Consider the following 18135-nt stretch of genomic DNA (forward strand, 5'->3'; position numbering starts at 1 on the left):
TTCAGGAAGAAAAGTAACCTGCACATGCGTTGTAGCTGATGACGATGAATTTAGTTCGAATTACACATGTAAGAGATGATAGCGTTGATCTTATCCTCTAAAGATTCCATTAGCAAGCAGAAGAAAGCAGCAAAATGTTGTTTCCTCAGCTGCGCATGATAGCACCAAATTAATTAAAAAACTCAAATTATTGTCCGCGTTCTGAATTGTATCATGCGGTGTGCACGCTTGTGATGACGTAAGATGAACGCAAGTACACCAGGGTTCGATAGAATCAAGTTGAGTCTGAAACCAGAAAAACGCTGCGGGGGCACCAGGAACAATATCGCTCAGACGTGCCCAGTGTGAAAGCCCCCTTAGTTACTTAAAATGTTAGTTACCACACTAACAAGATCAACTACACTGAACAAAATTATAAACGCAACACTTTTGTTTTTGCCCCCATTTTTCATGAGCTGAACTCAAAGATCTAAGACCATTTCTATGTAAAAAAAAGGCCTATTTCTCTCAAATATTGTTCACAAATCTGTCTAAATCTGTGTTAGTGAGCACTTCTCCTTTGCCGAGATAAATCCATCCACCTCACAGGTGTGGCATTTCAAGATGCTGATTAGACAGCATGATGTAAAGTTATGAATTTCAAATAACTAACCTAAACTATGATCAATAGTAGGCTAATAGTGAAGTGATGCTTAGAAAACACCACTTCTATTTCTGGGAATGACGCAAAAGTTTATGTAAGAGAGAGAAAGAGAGACAGACAGAGGGATCTTGTGAGTATAAAACAACATCAAACAAGAGAAAGAAGAAAAAAAAATGAGGGAGTTTCTGCACCCAAAACCCATAAATGAGACTAAAAATAGCAACAAAACTATTTGGGTGATTCAGAAGGATGAGTCATCGACTGAGGCAGGGGTGGGGAGAGAGAGAGAGAGAGAGAGAGGTATGCTGGTCTGTGTGGGTCTGTAGGTATTTACTGATTCCAGACATGCCCCCCAGATCCCGCTGCACACTGCAGCACCACTGATGGAAATTCCAGTGTGTTGGTGAGTGTGTATAAATGCAATCTACACTAGCTGAACAGCATACTAAGTAGGGTGCAGGCATTCCGGACCATATCAGAACCGCAGGACAGGAATAACTTCTGGTGTAGAGTTGTGCAGAGTTAAAGCTAAGCAGAGTTAGAAGTCTTTCAAATAAGAATATGTTCCTAGGTTAATAAGTTTAATAAATATTAAAACAAGTGATCATTTGAAAAAAAAAAATTCTATTCAGTTCTAATGTATTTAGTTTTACACATTAAATTAAAGTTTATTTAAATAATTGTTCAAATTAATGCCTAGTGAAATAAAGACTGAATAAATCTACACTTAAATATTCTTTTGTATTCTAATGTACTGTATTAAATAAAGGTTAAAACAAATTCAAACCTGCATTTCATAAATATTATATTCTATTTTATTCAAAGTTAAAGATCAAGATGAAATGACATGATGAGCACATGTATTTTTTGACATTTTCTACAGAAAAAGGAAGTTGGGCTAGGGTTATTGTTAATTACAGCTAAAAATATTAAAAACATTTTTTGTAGATATGATGATTATTATTTTAAAAAAATACATTTGAAATGTAACTTAAAAAAGTTCAAAGTAAAGTAAATTAAAATTTCTAACTGGAAAAAAACTAAAACTAAAATAAATTAAATTAAACCTTAAATGGTAATATATAAGTTTTTTTTTGTTTTGAATTTTTTTTTGAATTTTTTTGAAAAATCAGATTAAAAATCAATTTTTAAATAAAAAAGTTTTATAAGTCAAAATATTAATACAAAAATAGTAATAATTATATTATATAATTAATACTAAAATAACACTGAGGAGCGATACATAATAAACAGCCCCTCCCCCCTTTTCAATAGCCAAAATTGTTTCCTTTCTATAACAGTCATGAATAATATTGTCACTTGCTACTCCTATAGGAGAGGAAGGGACATCGAAATTTAATTGACATTCATTTCACTGGGAGCTTATACTCTACTGAATGTTACATAAAGAGTGAGGTAAAATCATAAATGATAAATAAATGCCTACACTTCTAACTAATTTGATTGCCTTCTTACAGCACAACCAATCTAAGTACAGAGGTCAACTACAGAGAATGAGGGATGAAAAGAAGAAAGCGAGAGAGGGGGAGAGAGCTCAAGAGAATGAGATTGATGTCACTCGAGTCGAGACACAGCAGTGAGCTCAGAGAGAAATCTGAATGAACATTAGTTCAGGCTTCAGAATTTGACATGCATGACTGAAATCGCTTCAGTAATCGATGTTAAAGCACACACACACACACACACACACACACACACACACACACACACACACACACACACACACACACACACACACACACACACACACACACACACACCACATAAAGGGTTTGTTTGGGTAAGTTAATTGTACACAGGGTTGTCTTCATCGCTTCAGTGAGGCGAAACATATTGCCTCTACTGTCAAAGAGCTTTCATCTGTTATTGCTGGATAAACGCTAACACAAAAGACACACACACGCATGCTCATTTTCCCTCTTCCGGGTCTTGATAGAGATGGACAGATGACAGGTCTGTCTTCACACATTGTTCAATTGACCGATAGCCTGTGACGAGTGTCTGGACAATGACACAGCAACACACACTTTCTCTCCCTCTCATTTGCAGCATTATGCAATCCTATTTCAGACCGTATAGTGTTACCAGCTTTAGAGCGGAGATACTAGAGATTAGAGTGTGGCGATGTAGACACACACACACACACACACATTTCACAGTGCATCTGTCATACAGCAAAGTGCTGCAGTTCTGGACTAGTCTACAGTTTCTGGGTGTTTTCTTGACATGCTGGAGCTGTCCACTAAATCAGGGAGCTGTCCGCCACATCTGGTGCTGAAACCAGAATAAAGGCTCCCATACCGGTATTTACATTTAAGCAAACTTTTTTCAATGTGACTTACATTGCATCCAAGGTGCACATTACATTTGATCAATTCATGCTTTCCCTATCGAACACATTGCCCATGACTATGGTGTTGCTAGTGCCATGCTCTACTCCTACTCAAGGAGCATTGTTACAGCTGCAGAAAGCTAGCTGTTAGCATGCTAATTTCATCTCAATGGAAGTTGCTAATCTGGCACAGGACACACAGGAAGTATGCGATTTGAAGATCCGTCATTTTTACTCAGGGACACTCAGTTGGCTAAAAATTTTACAAAATAAAACCACATTGGCATTCAGACAAGTCAACTATTATAATGAAAATGTTCTCAAGGTAAGGGTATTTTTGTATTTTTTTTAAATGTCACATTTTTATTGAGGCTAAATTATAAAATTTGTTAGCCCAATGGTTTGATATTTTGTATTTACCTTTTACATTTCTGCTATTTAATTTAGTTCGTAATTGTTTTACTGTTTAAATTTTTCTAAAAATCACCCATTGGGTCTAATATATGTACATATGACCTGTGCTCTCTGAAATACACCATGTCCGCATATACTTCAAAATTATGTGCACACAGATGCCCATAAAAGTAGATGAAGAAGGCAAAAACAAACAGTGCTTCCTCCATTAGAGGGATGTTATAAATTGGAAAATGTAATGGTAGCACTGTGTTTGTAAATGTGTGTGTGAGTGTGAATACACATGCGATCTGAAGCAAAAAGGAGATAAACTGTTCATTTTACTCTAATGGGAAGAATGAGACCAATTACAAATTAAGTGTGGTCTCGAGGGATCTTACTGGTTGTAACATTCTTTGTTCTCAGGAGAGTCAACGTTCTTTTATAATGAAACTAAAGGAAATGAGAGGAGATAAACTATTAGCGTTAAGACTCGCATAATAATTCTCACATAGAAATTCAACTACTTAACAAAGCCTTTTGCATGTTCACTACCGTTTGGGGCAGGTCAATTTGAAAACTGGTAAGTTTTTGAAAGAAATCTTTTATACTTACAAAGGTTGCATTTATTTGATCAAAAATAAAAACATCCGGTAAAACTGTAATATTGTTAAATATAATTACAATTTAAAGTAACTGTTTTTATTTTAATATAGTAAAATGCCGTGTATCTCTGTGACAAAGCTGAATTTTCAGCATCACTTCTCCAGTCTTCAGTTTCACATGATCCTTCAGAAATCATTACAATATGCTGATTTGATACATAAGAACAAATTCTTCTTATTATCAATATTAAAAAGAGTTGTCTTGCTTAATATTTTCAAGGAAAGTGATATATGTTTCAAATCAAAAGAACATTATAAATGTCTTTACTGTCACTTTTCATCAATTTAATGCATCCTTGCTGAATAAATGTATTACATTCTTAAAAAACAAAAACCTTTTGAATGGTAGGGTATGCACACAAATATATATGCACAAGTCGTAATATATTGTGTCACCAGCAAACATAACATTGACACTTAAAGCCACTCAATTGAATTGGGATCCTCATACCCTGTACATCAACCCTTAGCATGCAACACCAAGCTTCTAAACCCAGCACACATATTACAGCCAGCAACATTTTACAAATCCGTTTAAAGATGGCTGACGTCTCGAGATTTCCACTTTTCTTTTCCATATCTGGCAGGCTGGCAAGCTAACATTCACCAAAACAATAGGTCCATGGTTATATATCTGTGGGTTTTAAATGGTAATCCTAAGCACACTCACTTTCAGCATATCAGAGCAGAAATCAACTCATGGTAAAAACTAAAGGATTCTTCTATAAAACAAATTCCAGCTGATGGGAAAACACCCTGGTGCATCTTCAGGGGCTTTCCGGTGGTTTCCTGGCATCATTAGGTCTTTCATTTCTAGAAAGCCCTCAAAGGATGCAGGCAATACATCACTCTGAGCTCCCCTTTAACCTGTTTCTGTATGTGTGCGTGTTTGAATTATTGGAAACGTGCCACGCTTGTCTTCGGAAAAGGTGTGGGAATTTTTCATCTCTCTTTCTCGCACTCTCACAATGCATTTAAATGTGATGTTTAGTACAGACACCGGCCTGCCTGCCTGATCTCAATGCACAGCCCTAAAAATGACAAACATCTCCAAAACCAGCATTTATGAGAGAGAGAGAGAGAGAGAGAGAGAGAGAGAGAGAGAGAGAGAGAGAGAGAGAGAGAGAGAGAGAGAGAGAGAGAGAGAGAGAGAGGGAGATGGAGAGGGAGAGGGAGAGGGAGAGGGAGAGGGAGAGAGAGAGAGAGAGAGAGAGAGAGAGAGATGATGAGAGAGAGAGAGAGAGAGAGAGAGAGAGAGAGAGAAGCACAGGGAGAGAGGTGTATGTGTGTGGATCTCAACACATTTGATAATGATTTCTCATCAACAGACATACTGCAGTGTTGAAAATCATTTACGTGAGGACAACAGCTGTGGGCATTTAGACATTCTAGAGTTTGTACTGTGTGTAAAGTGCGGACAATGTAAAAAATATCTTATTAATTTTTTTCCTTTTGAAATATTTTAGAAAATGTATAAATAGAAAAAAATTATAGCTTGAATGCCATGGCCTGTAAGCATTTTTAATAAAAGCGTCTGCCGAATATCTGCAAAAAGCATCTGCACAAATTTGAAAAGGGTGATTGAGCCATAATTTTGACATTTAGCCAAGTAGATTTAACATTTTTGGCGCAACTACAATGAGATGCAGTAAAATAAAGTAGTCAACATTTTGAAGTGGATCAAAACCTTTCATCCAAGTTATACATGAATTTTGAACAATACCCGTCTTGTCCTAGGACAATTTGATGAAACTTTTTTGATCCACTTCAAATGTTGACTACTGTACAATAAAAATATAGTAAAAATTTCAATTTCAAAGCAAATTTGAAGCAATGGCACATAGGGAACATTATTGAGCGTGAAGTAGTATTTTAAACTGATTCGATGAAATGGGACAGTTCAAAGAAATTATTCACAGAAAGAATCAATAAAAATGGTAGTGTCAGTTAATTTGATAATATATAATAAACATTTAAAATACTGTCCAGCCCTACTTGTATGCAAATGTGTATTTGTGCATCACTTCTTACCAAGTCGAGGATCAAACTGTCCTCATCTGTACCTCCTCCACACAGTCCGCAGGAAACCAACCAGTTCTTCCTTTTACAGTGCCCTCCCAGAAACCCCCTTCTCCTATACTTAACACTGAGAGAGAGAGAGAGAGAGAGAGGAGAGAGAGCGAGAGAGAGAGAGGAGCGAGAGAGAGACTGAGAGAGCGATGAGGAGAGAGAGAGAGAGAGAGAGAGAGAGAGAGGACACACATTAATTGCCATCTCATGAACACAAATCATTTGATTGTTGATTAGACATAGATCCCCAAAGAAGTTAGCTAACATCCTGGATCATACAGTAATACCTGGATAAAATATTAAATCAATGATATTTAAAGGCAAACACTTTTTTATTCTGAAAATGCAAAAAGTTTCAATTTAGGTAAAGTTATAATTAAGATGCATTATATAAAAATCAATAGAAGTCTAATGGCACATTCCATTTAGATGTGTGGTGTGTCAGGTATGAATGTGATCTCAGCACGCATTCAAAGATCTTTTTCCTTTTCGGAATGAGCTTGAAGAGGGAGAACAGATAAATGAAATACTTTGTGACATGAGTTGAATGACCAGTGGAAAATGAGTAAGAGCAGAACACTGTGTTCAACAGGAACCGACTCATCCTGTGAGTTTGTACACAAGCTGAAGTAACACAATGCATTACATGTGGTGACCACACCACACACACTAAAAACATATACAACACATGCATCAAGTCCTTCAGCATTGTAGTTGCTAGGATACTGCAGTTTAAAAGCATTTTTTGTTCGAGGGTGTGTTTATCAAAAGAGCAAGGTGTGCAAAAAGGGCAGGTGGGCAATTTTGTGGTACTCCATTAATTCCACAATTCAATAAGCAACAATGTAAGTGTGTGCTGGTGTACTATACACACAGAGGGTTTCATTCATGCTGAAGAAGGTATTTAACTGGAGATGGCATATAAGTGAAACCTGTATAAGTGAAACTATATATATATTTTGTTTATATATATACACAGTAATATATATTTAACTTACATGGCATAACATTTTATTGAAAAATATAATGTTGTTCACCTTAAAGAGAATAAATGTTAACCATATTATTGGACCTTTTCAATACAATTATGTTTAAAACTATATACAGACATAGATCCTCAATAGGAAAACGCCTATTTCCATATGCCACAAATGGTGGATGGCAACAGTTGCCAAGGAACGATTGGCCAGTGACATTTTCAAGGTGGGACTTATTGAAAAGTCAATTGATCTGTATAAACCATCAATTGACACAGCCCTCCTCACACACACACACGCACGCACGCACGCACGCACGCACGCACGCACGCACGCACGCACGCACGCACAGCACGCACGCACGCACGCACACACACACACACACACACACACACACACACACACACACACACACACACACACACACACACACACACACACACACACACACACACACACACACACACACTTTTCTCAAGACTCAAAACCTAATCTTCTAAATACAACCAATTATACTGCATTGTTAATCAGGAGATTTGGAATCCTGTGAGTGGTTTTTGGTGTTGATCAAGCCGGAAGCACAACCATTAGAATATTATCACCTTAGTGCTACTGACTGAGGTTACGCACACACGCACACACAAACGCCTCCAGCTTCCAGACACATACAAATGGATGCCTCTGCTGCATATGCCACAATTAAACACTTGTGTAAATGGGGCTCGTCATGTAATAAATTCAGGAGAAGAGATGCAAGCTCATCAGTGATGGCTTCTTCATTTTAATGTTTCGATATCTGAGTCCAGAGAAATCCAGTGTAATGACTGTTTGTGGACTATATGTATTGCGTAGAGGGGACATTAAATGGAAAACCGGATTTTAATGGATATTAGATGGAAAAATTGGTCATACTGCATGAAAAGAGGACATTTGAAATTATGAGGGCTCACAGAAAAAATTGCTGAATGTGGGTGGAAGCAACTGACTCAAGTAACACAGAACAGTAAATTTGGGGAAGAAGCCAAAACCTTCACATATGCACAAATGAAATGTAAAGCTGAATTCAAAACCATTATAATGTCAGAAATACATTAACATTTGACTATGTACATTTACATATCAATAATACTCGATAGTACTGTTACAAAATTTAAAAAGCTAGCCAATCATAACAAAGGCCCAGGGTTGAGCAATACGATTTTTGTTCCCTAAAAATAATATATATATATATTAGGGCTGTCAGTTAAACGCGTTATTAACGGCGTTAACGCAAACCCATTTTAACGGCGTCAATTTTTTTATCGCGCGATTAACGGTCTTTTTGGCCTAGCAAACTTTGTAGTTTTTTTCACATGCTTTTGCAACAGGACGCGGCATGCGCGGCGCTGCGCGATGAAACCCATTCATTTCAATGGCTTGCGAGGACGTTTGTTGCTTCGTCGACCAAAGCGCAAGCGGATCTAGCTAGACCGGAAACAAAACAACAGGAACGACGCCGCACACACTTGTTTGGGCTTGCGCGCCGGCCAAAATAGTAGGTTAACGTTACGTTTTGAGTTTACTTTTTAAAAGTTGCCAAAAATGGTCCCATTGACAAGACCAAAGTGATCTGTGTGTTTTGTCGTTGTGAACTGAGCTATCATCATCGCTGCACGTCCAGTCTGAAATACCACTTGATGGCCAAGCACACACACACACAGCTGATACGAATTCTCCGCCCCCCTCGTCAATATCAGGACCTCGTCAGTATTTCTTTCACCCTTTTATTGATGGACAGTGTTACATTGTGTGAGAGATTATTTGCTCCAAGTGAGAATGTTAGTGTGAAATTGAACACAGAATATGCCAATGTTGTTTTCAATAAAAAAACATTTGCACAAAGCAAGCCGATCCTCTTTTCCATTTTGATAAGAGCATTAAAATGAGAAAATATAATAGGACCAAAAAAAATCAAGAGACATTTAGAATAGATAAAAATGTGCGTTAATTGCGATTAATCGCCAGTTAACTATGACATTAATGCGATTAATCGCGATTAAATATTTTAATCGTTTGACAGCACTAATATATGCTAATATAATATAATATGCTAATAACACTAATATATATATTTTAGGTAAAAACAAAAGAAATAGCGGGAATTACAAATTATTTATTTAAATCCTCTTTAAACCACAATGACTACAAGGACAGCATGTCTGTACAGCCTTTTTTTTTGGCCCGCACGTGTCTTACATAACGAATCACTCAACGGACTCGCACAAGTGTGTTTACAAAGGTATCAGGAGTGGGCTCACCGGACCTCTCTAACCCTGCCGCATGCCCGGACATGCTTGGCATATTGGAAACAGGCCTTCACACATACTGGCAAATGGCATCATGGGAGAAACACTCGCCAAGCTCTCAGTGTCAGTCCTCTGACCATCAACCGGCAGCCGACTGAGGCAAACTGCCACGGCGAGCTCTTGACAGAAGGACCATTGTTGCCAAGGAGAAGGTCCTGAAGTGTGTGTGTGTATATGCGTGTAAGCATACAGGAGTGTGTGTTGCATCTCGGATGCTGAGATACTATCACAACGCTCCATTCTTATCAGCTTCAAAGCTCCTTTGACTCTTAAAAAGGATGAAAGGAGAATGGGTAATTCACCCGGCATGAAACTTTTCAACTGCGCACAATAAGAGCTCAACAAATACAGACACAGTGTAATGAGCATAATTCTTTAATTACTGTTCAATATAAATCAGATGTGAATGAATATAGCTGGATATTGTGAAGAAGGACCGAGCAGGCTCAGGCTAATATTCATTCATTCACAGTTCATTCACAGGTAAATGACACAACTGGGCCAAATCACACACTGAGACGAGAGACAAACACTCAAAAAGAGATGTTAAAAAAGACTGGATTACACAGTGAGAAGAAAAAGATCGATAAAGACACAAAGAGAGTTTTAAAGCTTACATAATAAGTGCCATGAAATTGCCATGTTTTTTGTTTGGACAACTTTTTCAAATAACACCCTACCATTCAATAGTTTGGATCCAGAAATATTTTTTTAAAAGAAATTAATACTTTTATTCAACAAGGAAACATTAAATGTATCAAAAGCGACAGTAAAGACATTTATAATGTTACAAAAGATTTCTATAAATGCTGTACTATTGAAAATAGTATAACTGTTTCCACAAAAACATTGGATGGATGTTGTGTGTGTGTGTGTGTGTGTGCGCATTCATGAGTATCAGTAAGAAGTGGATGTCAAGCCCTCTTCTACACCACCAGTGAAATGATCACAGTTGCCTGCTCCTGCATCAAGTGTGTGTGTCAGTCTGCGAGAGCATGTGTGCGTGTTCCCATCTGTTAACCATCTTATTAACTTGATATGTAATAAACTTTAATCTGAGCAAAAGAACCGCCGGTTGACTTGAGATGCACGTCAATCACATGTTAATCAACTGGGTTCAATTCTGCGCTCTCTCTCTCTCTCTCTATAAATAGAATGATAGCCGCAGCTCTAAATTTCCAGGCCACTTAACTGCGATAAGCCTGAGAGAGAGACAGGGTGTATCAAATCTAATCATTTGTCTCTAATGAATCCCACTGCTCAATAACTTTCATTAAAGCAACCAAACGCTAAATGGCAAATGCTAAATTGCAAAAACTACCAGCTCCAGGAAGGACGGTTTCCACAAATACGTCTACTCCAATATCTGGTTTGTTTAAGATGTTAAATAGCTCGAAGGGTATAAGCAAGGTCACATTAAGCATTTGGGCACACTAATTACATTGCAGTGTCCATGTTAGGGTATGATGTCATAACTAAGTACTATGTATAACTAATAAACCAAATGTACTTGAGTAATTATGTTGTTTAACATGATTCGATTATGTATTGCTATTGTAATTATATTCCTGTGATGTATGGGCAAAGTGACGTAGAGTGTTGTTCACTGCACCAATCAAATCTTACGCCTGGATTAAAGAGTACAGCTTTTTTGTCCCTGTCTGACATGGCTCCACCTAATTGGCTAGAATTAACACCAAAAGAAGCAAAGAAAATGCCAAACCCAGACAAGCTGACAGAGCGCAAACAAGGACGGTAAAAACAAGAAATGTTCTTATGAATTAATGTAATTACAGGCCTGGAGGAAAGGAGGTGGGCTGAAATGTTTCTACGCTTTTCATTCATAGGATTACTAACAAGAGGCTGCCTGTTGTAAATGTGCAAAGTGCAAATGGAGAGTTAAAAGTCTACAGTCACTCAAAGTCACGTGAATGTGATATTTAAGTGACATACATAAATAAACAAATGATAATTTGATTTAATCAAAAATAAGATGAAATTATGATGATAATCAAACGATTATATTTTTTAAAAATATATATAGCTGCAAGCAGCAATTAATGGGACCAAGCACAAAAAAGGCATGATGAGTTATGCAAGCATGGCTGGGAGCACAGGACCAACTACAACAATGAATAATTAAAGACATTTTTGTATGATTTTATTCTCAAGTTGTATGATTTTAGTCCAGTAAAAGATCTACTTTTAATCATAGATTCATTCACTTGTGATTTAATTGCTTATGGCCAAAAGTTTTACCAAAATGAGGTGGTGTGGTCAGTGTGAGGTGACAAAGTTTGGTGTCAATATGCCAAAGCTTTGCAGAGATACAGTCTCAGAATCAGTTTGGCATCATGCCATCAAATTCATCAGTGCATTAAATGAGAACGGTGTGGTCTATCAAAAAGCTTTTAATAACCTTATGCCGGCATGATCTGAAGATGACCTGATTTGAATTTCCACTCAATATTCCGCTCTATCCCTGCTCAGTGGCACACGGCCCATGTGAATGCTCCACTCATGTTCCACTCATGCTCATTGGAAAGCAACGTAATAGTTTACTATGTAATTCTATGTAATAGTAAACTTGTTCATGTTTGCAATAGCCCTACTGTGCTGTAACATGGTGTTGTATAGCAGTGCTGGGCTACGCTGGTAAAATGACGCTATCCTCTCGTTCACTGATCCGCTACCTGCTACGCTCTGCTCACATGCTCTGATAATAATAGCTTTGTAGGACTATACTTTATTTGGATAATTGGTCAAAAATAAATGTGACATCTGATTCTGTTGCATAGAACTGAATAAAGAATTATATATTGATATTTAATATTAATATATTTTCTGTCGAATTTTCCAGTGTTACTTCCAATAAAAGTGTGGTTGTTTTATTTTATTGGCTTTATGCTGCACTGAATCAAAAGATTCAGTTTTATAATTTTTGAGCAAACTGTTGAGCGGTAAACTGTTGAAAAGTAAAAATAAAAGTAAAAAGTAAAAGTAAAAATAACTATTTCTGTATCTCCTGACCAGTGGGCGGCACTGTGCCGAAACGCTGCAAGTAGCCCCAGGTCATGCTTGACATGTTCCAAGATTCGTCTCAATACGCTGAAGCACATCCATTTTGACGTGCTCTTCAGTTTGGTTTATCAAAAAGATTTTATGAACTTTTTGCCCTCATAGTCTGAAAATGATGTGAGACAATTTTGGTGAAAATCAGACCAACTGTCCAGGACGAGTTAGAAAAAGTAGGTTCGAAAAAATGTTCATGATGGAAAATAACGTTATTGGCATAGGCATGAAGGTTTAATTTTGCAATGTTGTTAATCGGTAACTGGCCAATATTAGATGCCGTTTTAATAAATATGACAATATTGACAATTTAAATCGCATTGAAGTCCCCAGGATACGGAAATTGCGATAGTATTTTCTTCCATAGTGTGACGAATATCTGAGTGAAACGGCTTCTTGAATGAGAAAATATGTAGGTGGGACTTGATTCTGTCCATCGGGAATTGATTTGATCGTTGTTGTTTGCTATTGGTCGTTCTCATGTGAGTGACAGGATGTCCCGCCCTCGCGCCAGTAAACACATCATCAGAGAAGAGATGTTACTGTAAGCGGGAGGTTAAGTTATGTTGATTAAAGATTAAGGGCACTGAATAAAAAAAAAACGATGTGCACAGATATATCAATTATAATAAATATGTATTGTCAATTTTGATTTCATGGTGATTTTAAAAATAAAAACTATGACTAAAACAAAAAACAGAGCACAAATGAATGCTGGGTAAATGTGAATGGAGACGAGATCAGTATGAATGTGAAGTGAGATCTGTGTGAATACAAATTGGAGTAAACCGCCATGTAAAAATCCTAGAAAAAGCCTAATAGCTGGCATCATGCAGTCCCTCAAGTCCCATTACCGGTGCGTGTTTGTGTTTGAGAGTGCTTTGACCTGCGCTTCTGCATTTATCAAAAAGCCATTTCCAAACGGAAACACTTAAAGAAAGCAATAAGCTGAAAACATGACTCAATAAAAGCCTCTGTGATGCTCTGAGTCACTGAAATATCAGATGACTTTTGCTCACTTCAGTCACGTTAGAATCATCAAAGGAGTCTTTTATATAGATGCTTTTGTCTCCATAAACGTCATCTTTATCTGTGTGAAGTAATCTGAAAGATAACTTAAATACAGTTAAAACTTTCTCTCTCTTACACAGACACAAAACAGGTTGCTATACAGTTAGTGTGATAACATCTGATCAGCAGACAGGCAGTCAGAATTTGCTGAGAGCCACCGAATGATCAGAGATATTTGATATTCAGTGCAAGGCTTTTCGGCTGAATGTCCGTCAGGTTAATGAAAGGAAAATGCATGAAGTGTTCTATTGCAACAAACACTCGTCTTAGAAAGATACTGATGGTCTCTCTTCCAATTTCATTTACGAGTGCTTAGGTATGTTACTAAAGCAAAATAGTTTAGCTCAACAGAACCTATTTGAAACTTTGTTTTGTTCTGTTAGTTCTGACTCTAAACTTTGATTGAATGAGCTGTTTTCAAAGATGTTAAATCAACTGAATTCTATATTAAAGAAATAATTCACAAAAAATTCTGCCATTATTTACTCCCGTCATTCCAAACCTGTACAACTTGCTCTCTGCTTTTGAAAACATAGGAACAATTATTATTTTTCGTCCATAAAATGAAAATGATTGATATATATATATTTTTAATTTTCCACAGTAAAAAGAATGTCATACAGGTTTGGAATAACATGAGGGTGAGTAAATGATGACAATTTTCATTCTCGGATGAAATATCCCTTTAATTTTACTTCAGTTCACAATGTGGGTCTCTTGTGGTTTAATGCTTTTAAAAATGAATTGATACAGTTATTAAGGTGTAAAGGTACACCTTTACAGTCAATTCTCATCATCAATCCTTCTTCCAAATTGTGTTTTATCTTACCCTGATTCACTATGGTAAGCCTATTATGCGTTTAAGCGTTTATATATTGTTTTTTCGCTGGAAATTGCATACATACGTCACTCGTCATGTGTCTCTTTATATCCGTGAAATAGAGAAAAGTTGCTCCTGCTACTTTGACGCCTGTTTGGTGTGGGACTGGCAAGTTAGTTGTCACAACGGGGAATCGCCCATTCTAAAAACAACAGAGGTGAGTCCGCTAACAAAAAAAAGAACATGACAGACCTCGTGATAAAACCAGAATCAACACTAGCTTGGCTTTATAGAATTATTTAAAAGAATAATTATGACAGACAAACAAACAGAGAGACAGACAGAAAAATAGGGCTGTTGAGCTCTGAATACTATCTCAGACCACATCTTTTTTACAAATGCAAAGCTGCATTTCTCTATGCTGTTCTTGCATCTCAATGTAGTGTTTTTGGCCATATCTTTTCCATAGGTGAGTATCTTTACAGTGATTATTATATCTAGCGCTGCACGCTATACTGAAAATTTGTTTGTGAGTGATTGATTGCTCATAATATTTGCGTTTCTCCAACAACCTGAGGACAGACAGTCTAAACACACTTCCTCAGATATTCAGCCAGTTGTTTGATCATTAACACTAGAATATCTGTTTTCCAGATTGTGATAATTAAAGACTATTGGCCTCATTTGGCTGTGGATGCAGTGGTGGGCATTTTCCAGCACTGCCTGAGGACACTTTCTTTAGGGAAAGTTTCCTGCTGATTTAATGGTTTGCCAGAGATAATTGGATTTGCTCTGTCAATATTGGAACTGATACGTCGTAATTTTTTTCTTCCCCTTTTCAAATGTAGCAGTACAAAGCACTGCAAACCACAGGGTTATTGATCAGTCAATGTCTGTACAGCACATATGAACTGTGATCTAGCAGATCTGCAGCCTCTGGCAGTGAGAGTACTGGTGTATGTAATAATCTTATTTGCATACAATCATAATTAAAACATAACAGGAAGTGGGCCGGATGGAAAGTGTGTGTGCTGTGTAGTTTCAGTGGTGGGCAGCAGAATGCTGACTGGTGGTATGTGTGCGGTGCATTACAAGAAGCTCAGTGCTTTATTTAATAACCACAACAGCCTGTCTCACATACACCACTGCTAGGCTCTTATGATATTAATCTGCAGATTCACAATCCCACATGCCATTCACAACCTGATGATAACTCTCTGTGATATCAGAGCCCCGTCTCAGAGGGAATTATGGGAAATGCAGTTCAGAGAAATTAGAAAAGAGCAGAATAGAAAGAAGAAATTAAACTCATTAAGAAGAGAAGAGACTAGATGAGAGCAAAACGAGGGAGGAGATGAGAAAAGATGAAAAACAGAAAAGAGATAAAACAGAGATGATACAGTATGAGAAGAGACAAGATAGGAAATGTGAAGAGATACATTTTTTTTGAAAAGACGAAAAGAGGACACAATGAAAAGAAGATGAGATGAAAAGAAACAAAATGAGAAGAGATGAGCCATGATGAGATAAGATAAGAAAAGAGAAGATAAACAAAGGGAGTTCTGAGAAATAAAACAAGGGATAACAACAGAAAATGAGAGAAAGCAACAAAAGAGACAAGGATATGTGTCATGTTTCAATGTGTTTTAAGTTCTGTTTTGTAATCTGATTTCCCCCTGTATTTGTGATTTTGGTTTAGTCCTGTTATTAGTTCAGTTTTGAGATCTTGTTTCCCCCGTCTTGTGATTTTGGTTCAGTCCTGTTAGTTTTCCCGCTCTGTCTGATTAGTAATTCCCTTCACCTGTGTTCTGTTAATTATCCCATTAGTCCCTGTTCATTTAAGCCCTGTGTTTTCCCTCAGTGTTTGTTGGTCGTCGTCAATCTATGGTTGTGTGTGTTTTGAAGTCCTGGAGAGTTTCCTTTGTTTCTGTCTGTTCCTGTAAGTTGACTTTGTAAATAAATCAACTATACTTCAGTTCCCGTGTCCTCGTCTTCGGCAACCTGCACTCAACCCTGACAGAAACGACCAACCCCCCCCCCCCCCCCCCCCCCCCCCAAAAAAAGAGAACCCATAGATGAACAAGGGAAGAAGAGGAAAGAAGAAAAAGGTGAACCCCATTAACACACCTATCCTCTTTCAAAACGAGCGCTCTCTTGAGGAGTATGCAGGGCTTTACCTGGAGCTGTATGATGACATGTCGTTGGAGGAAGAAGAATTAACACAAAGTTTCTGGGGTGGATTAAAGGACCCGCTTGCCCAGCTGATTCTGATAAAAGATCTTGACTTGTCATTTCTGGAGTTCATGGATCACACACTGTGGGCATGTGGGTCCAGATACATGGTGAAAGATCTCCCACTCCAGCCCGTTCCAAGTCCAGAATCAGAGCCCATCGCCTGCTCGCCAGAGCCTGAGCCCGTCACCAGCCTGCCAGAGACTGAGCACACCGCACGGGAACCAACCCAAGAAGACACAGCGCTGATAGTAGTGTCTACGGCTATTCTGTGTGTGTGGGCAACACACACATCAACGATGGCCCATGAGTCCAGTTCCGAGTCCCATGATGTGCTAGTCCCGTCCAGTCCTGCGTCAGAGCCCGTCCAGTCCTGCGCAAGAGCCCGTTGATCCTGCGCCAGAGCCCGTTGATCCTGCGCCAGAGCCCGTTGATCCTGCGCCAGAGCCCGTTGATCCTGCGCCAGAGCCCGTTGATCCTGCGCCAGAGCCCGCTGATCCTGCGCCAGTCCTGTCCAGCCCAGAGTTTCCTTCACCGCTGGTCCTGCCCAGCCCAAGACCCTCGTTGCTGCCGGATCCCCCCTTTCCTGTCAATTTCCCCATTAAAATTTTTGGGGGGCGCACACCCGAAGGGTCCTCACTGCCATGGCCACCCGAAGGGTCCTCACCGCCATGGCCACCCGTAGGGTCAGCTCCACCATGGACGCCCGAGGGTCCGACAGCTCCGCCCTGGACGCCCGAGGGTCCGACAGGTCCGCCCTGGACGCCCGAGGGTCCAACAGCTCCGCCGTGGCCACGCCCACATCCAGCTCCGCCGTGGCCACGCCCACATCCAGCTCCGCCCTGGACGCCTGAGGGTCCGACAGCTCCGCCCTGGACGCCCGAGGGTCCGACAGCTCCGCCCTGACGCCCGAGGGTCCGACAGCTCCACCCTGGACGCCCGAGGGTCCGACAGCTCCGCCCTGGACGCCCGAGGGTCCGACAGCTCCGCCGTGGCCACGCCCACATCCAGCTCCGCCGTGGCCACGCCCACATCCAGCTCCGCCCTGGACGCCCGAGGGTCCGACAGCTCCGTCATGGCCACGCCCGCAGCCTGCTCCACCATGGCCATGCCCACAGCCTGTTCCACCCCGGTTCCCTGAGCTACCAGCTCCGCCCTGGAGGCTTCCCGTTCCTGCACCACCATGCCCTTGTCAGCCTCCAGGGCGCCCACCCTCCCACCCCTTTGGATGTTATACGGCGCGAGGACGCGCCTTCGGGGAGGGGGGAGGTACTGTCATGTTTCAATGTGTTTAAGTTCTGTTTTGTAATCTGATTTCCCCCTGTATTTGTGATTTTGGTTTAGTCCTGTTATTAGTTCAGTTTTGAGATCTTGTTTCCCCCGTCTTGTGATTTTGGTTCAGTCCTGTTAGTTTTCCCGCTCTGTCTGATTAGTAATTCCCTTCACCTGTGTTCTGTTAATTATCCCATTAGTCCCTGTTCATTTAAGCCCTGT

At 39.3% G+C, this 18135-nt stretch overlaps 1 protein-coding gene across 1 annotated transcript in view; it reads right to left on the minus strand.

Annotated features, from left to right (window-relative positions):
- LOC130071256 (SH3 and multiple ankyrin repeat domains protein 3-like) overlaps positions 1-18135 on the minus strand; it is a 136965-nt gene that overhangs the window by 41366 nt on the left and 77464 nt on the right. Inside the window, 2 exon segments of the mRNA XM_056235951.1 lie at positions 6086-6104; positions 6106-6200. Of these exon segments, the coding sequence (XP_056091926.1) occupies positions 6086-6104; positions 6106-6200 (114 nt within the window).

Source organism: Rhinichthys klamathensis, unplaced genomic scaffold (assembly GCF_029890125.1).
Source record: "Rhinichthys klamathensis goyatoka isolate OS25496 unplaced genomic scaffold, OSU_Roscu_1.1 h1tg000436l_1, whole genome shotgun sequence".
NCBI lineage: Eukaryota > Metazoa > Chordata > Actinopteri > Cypriniformes > Leuciscidae > Rhinichthys > Rhinichthys klamathensis.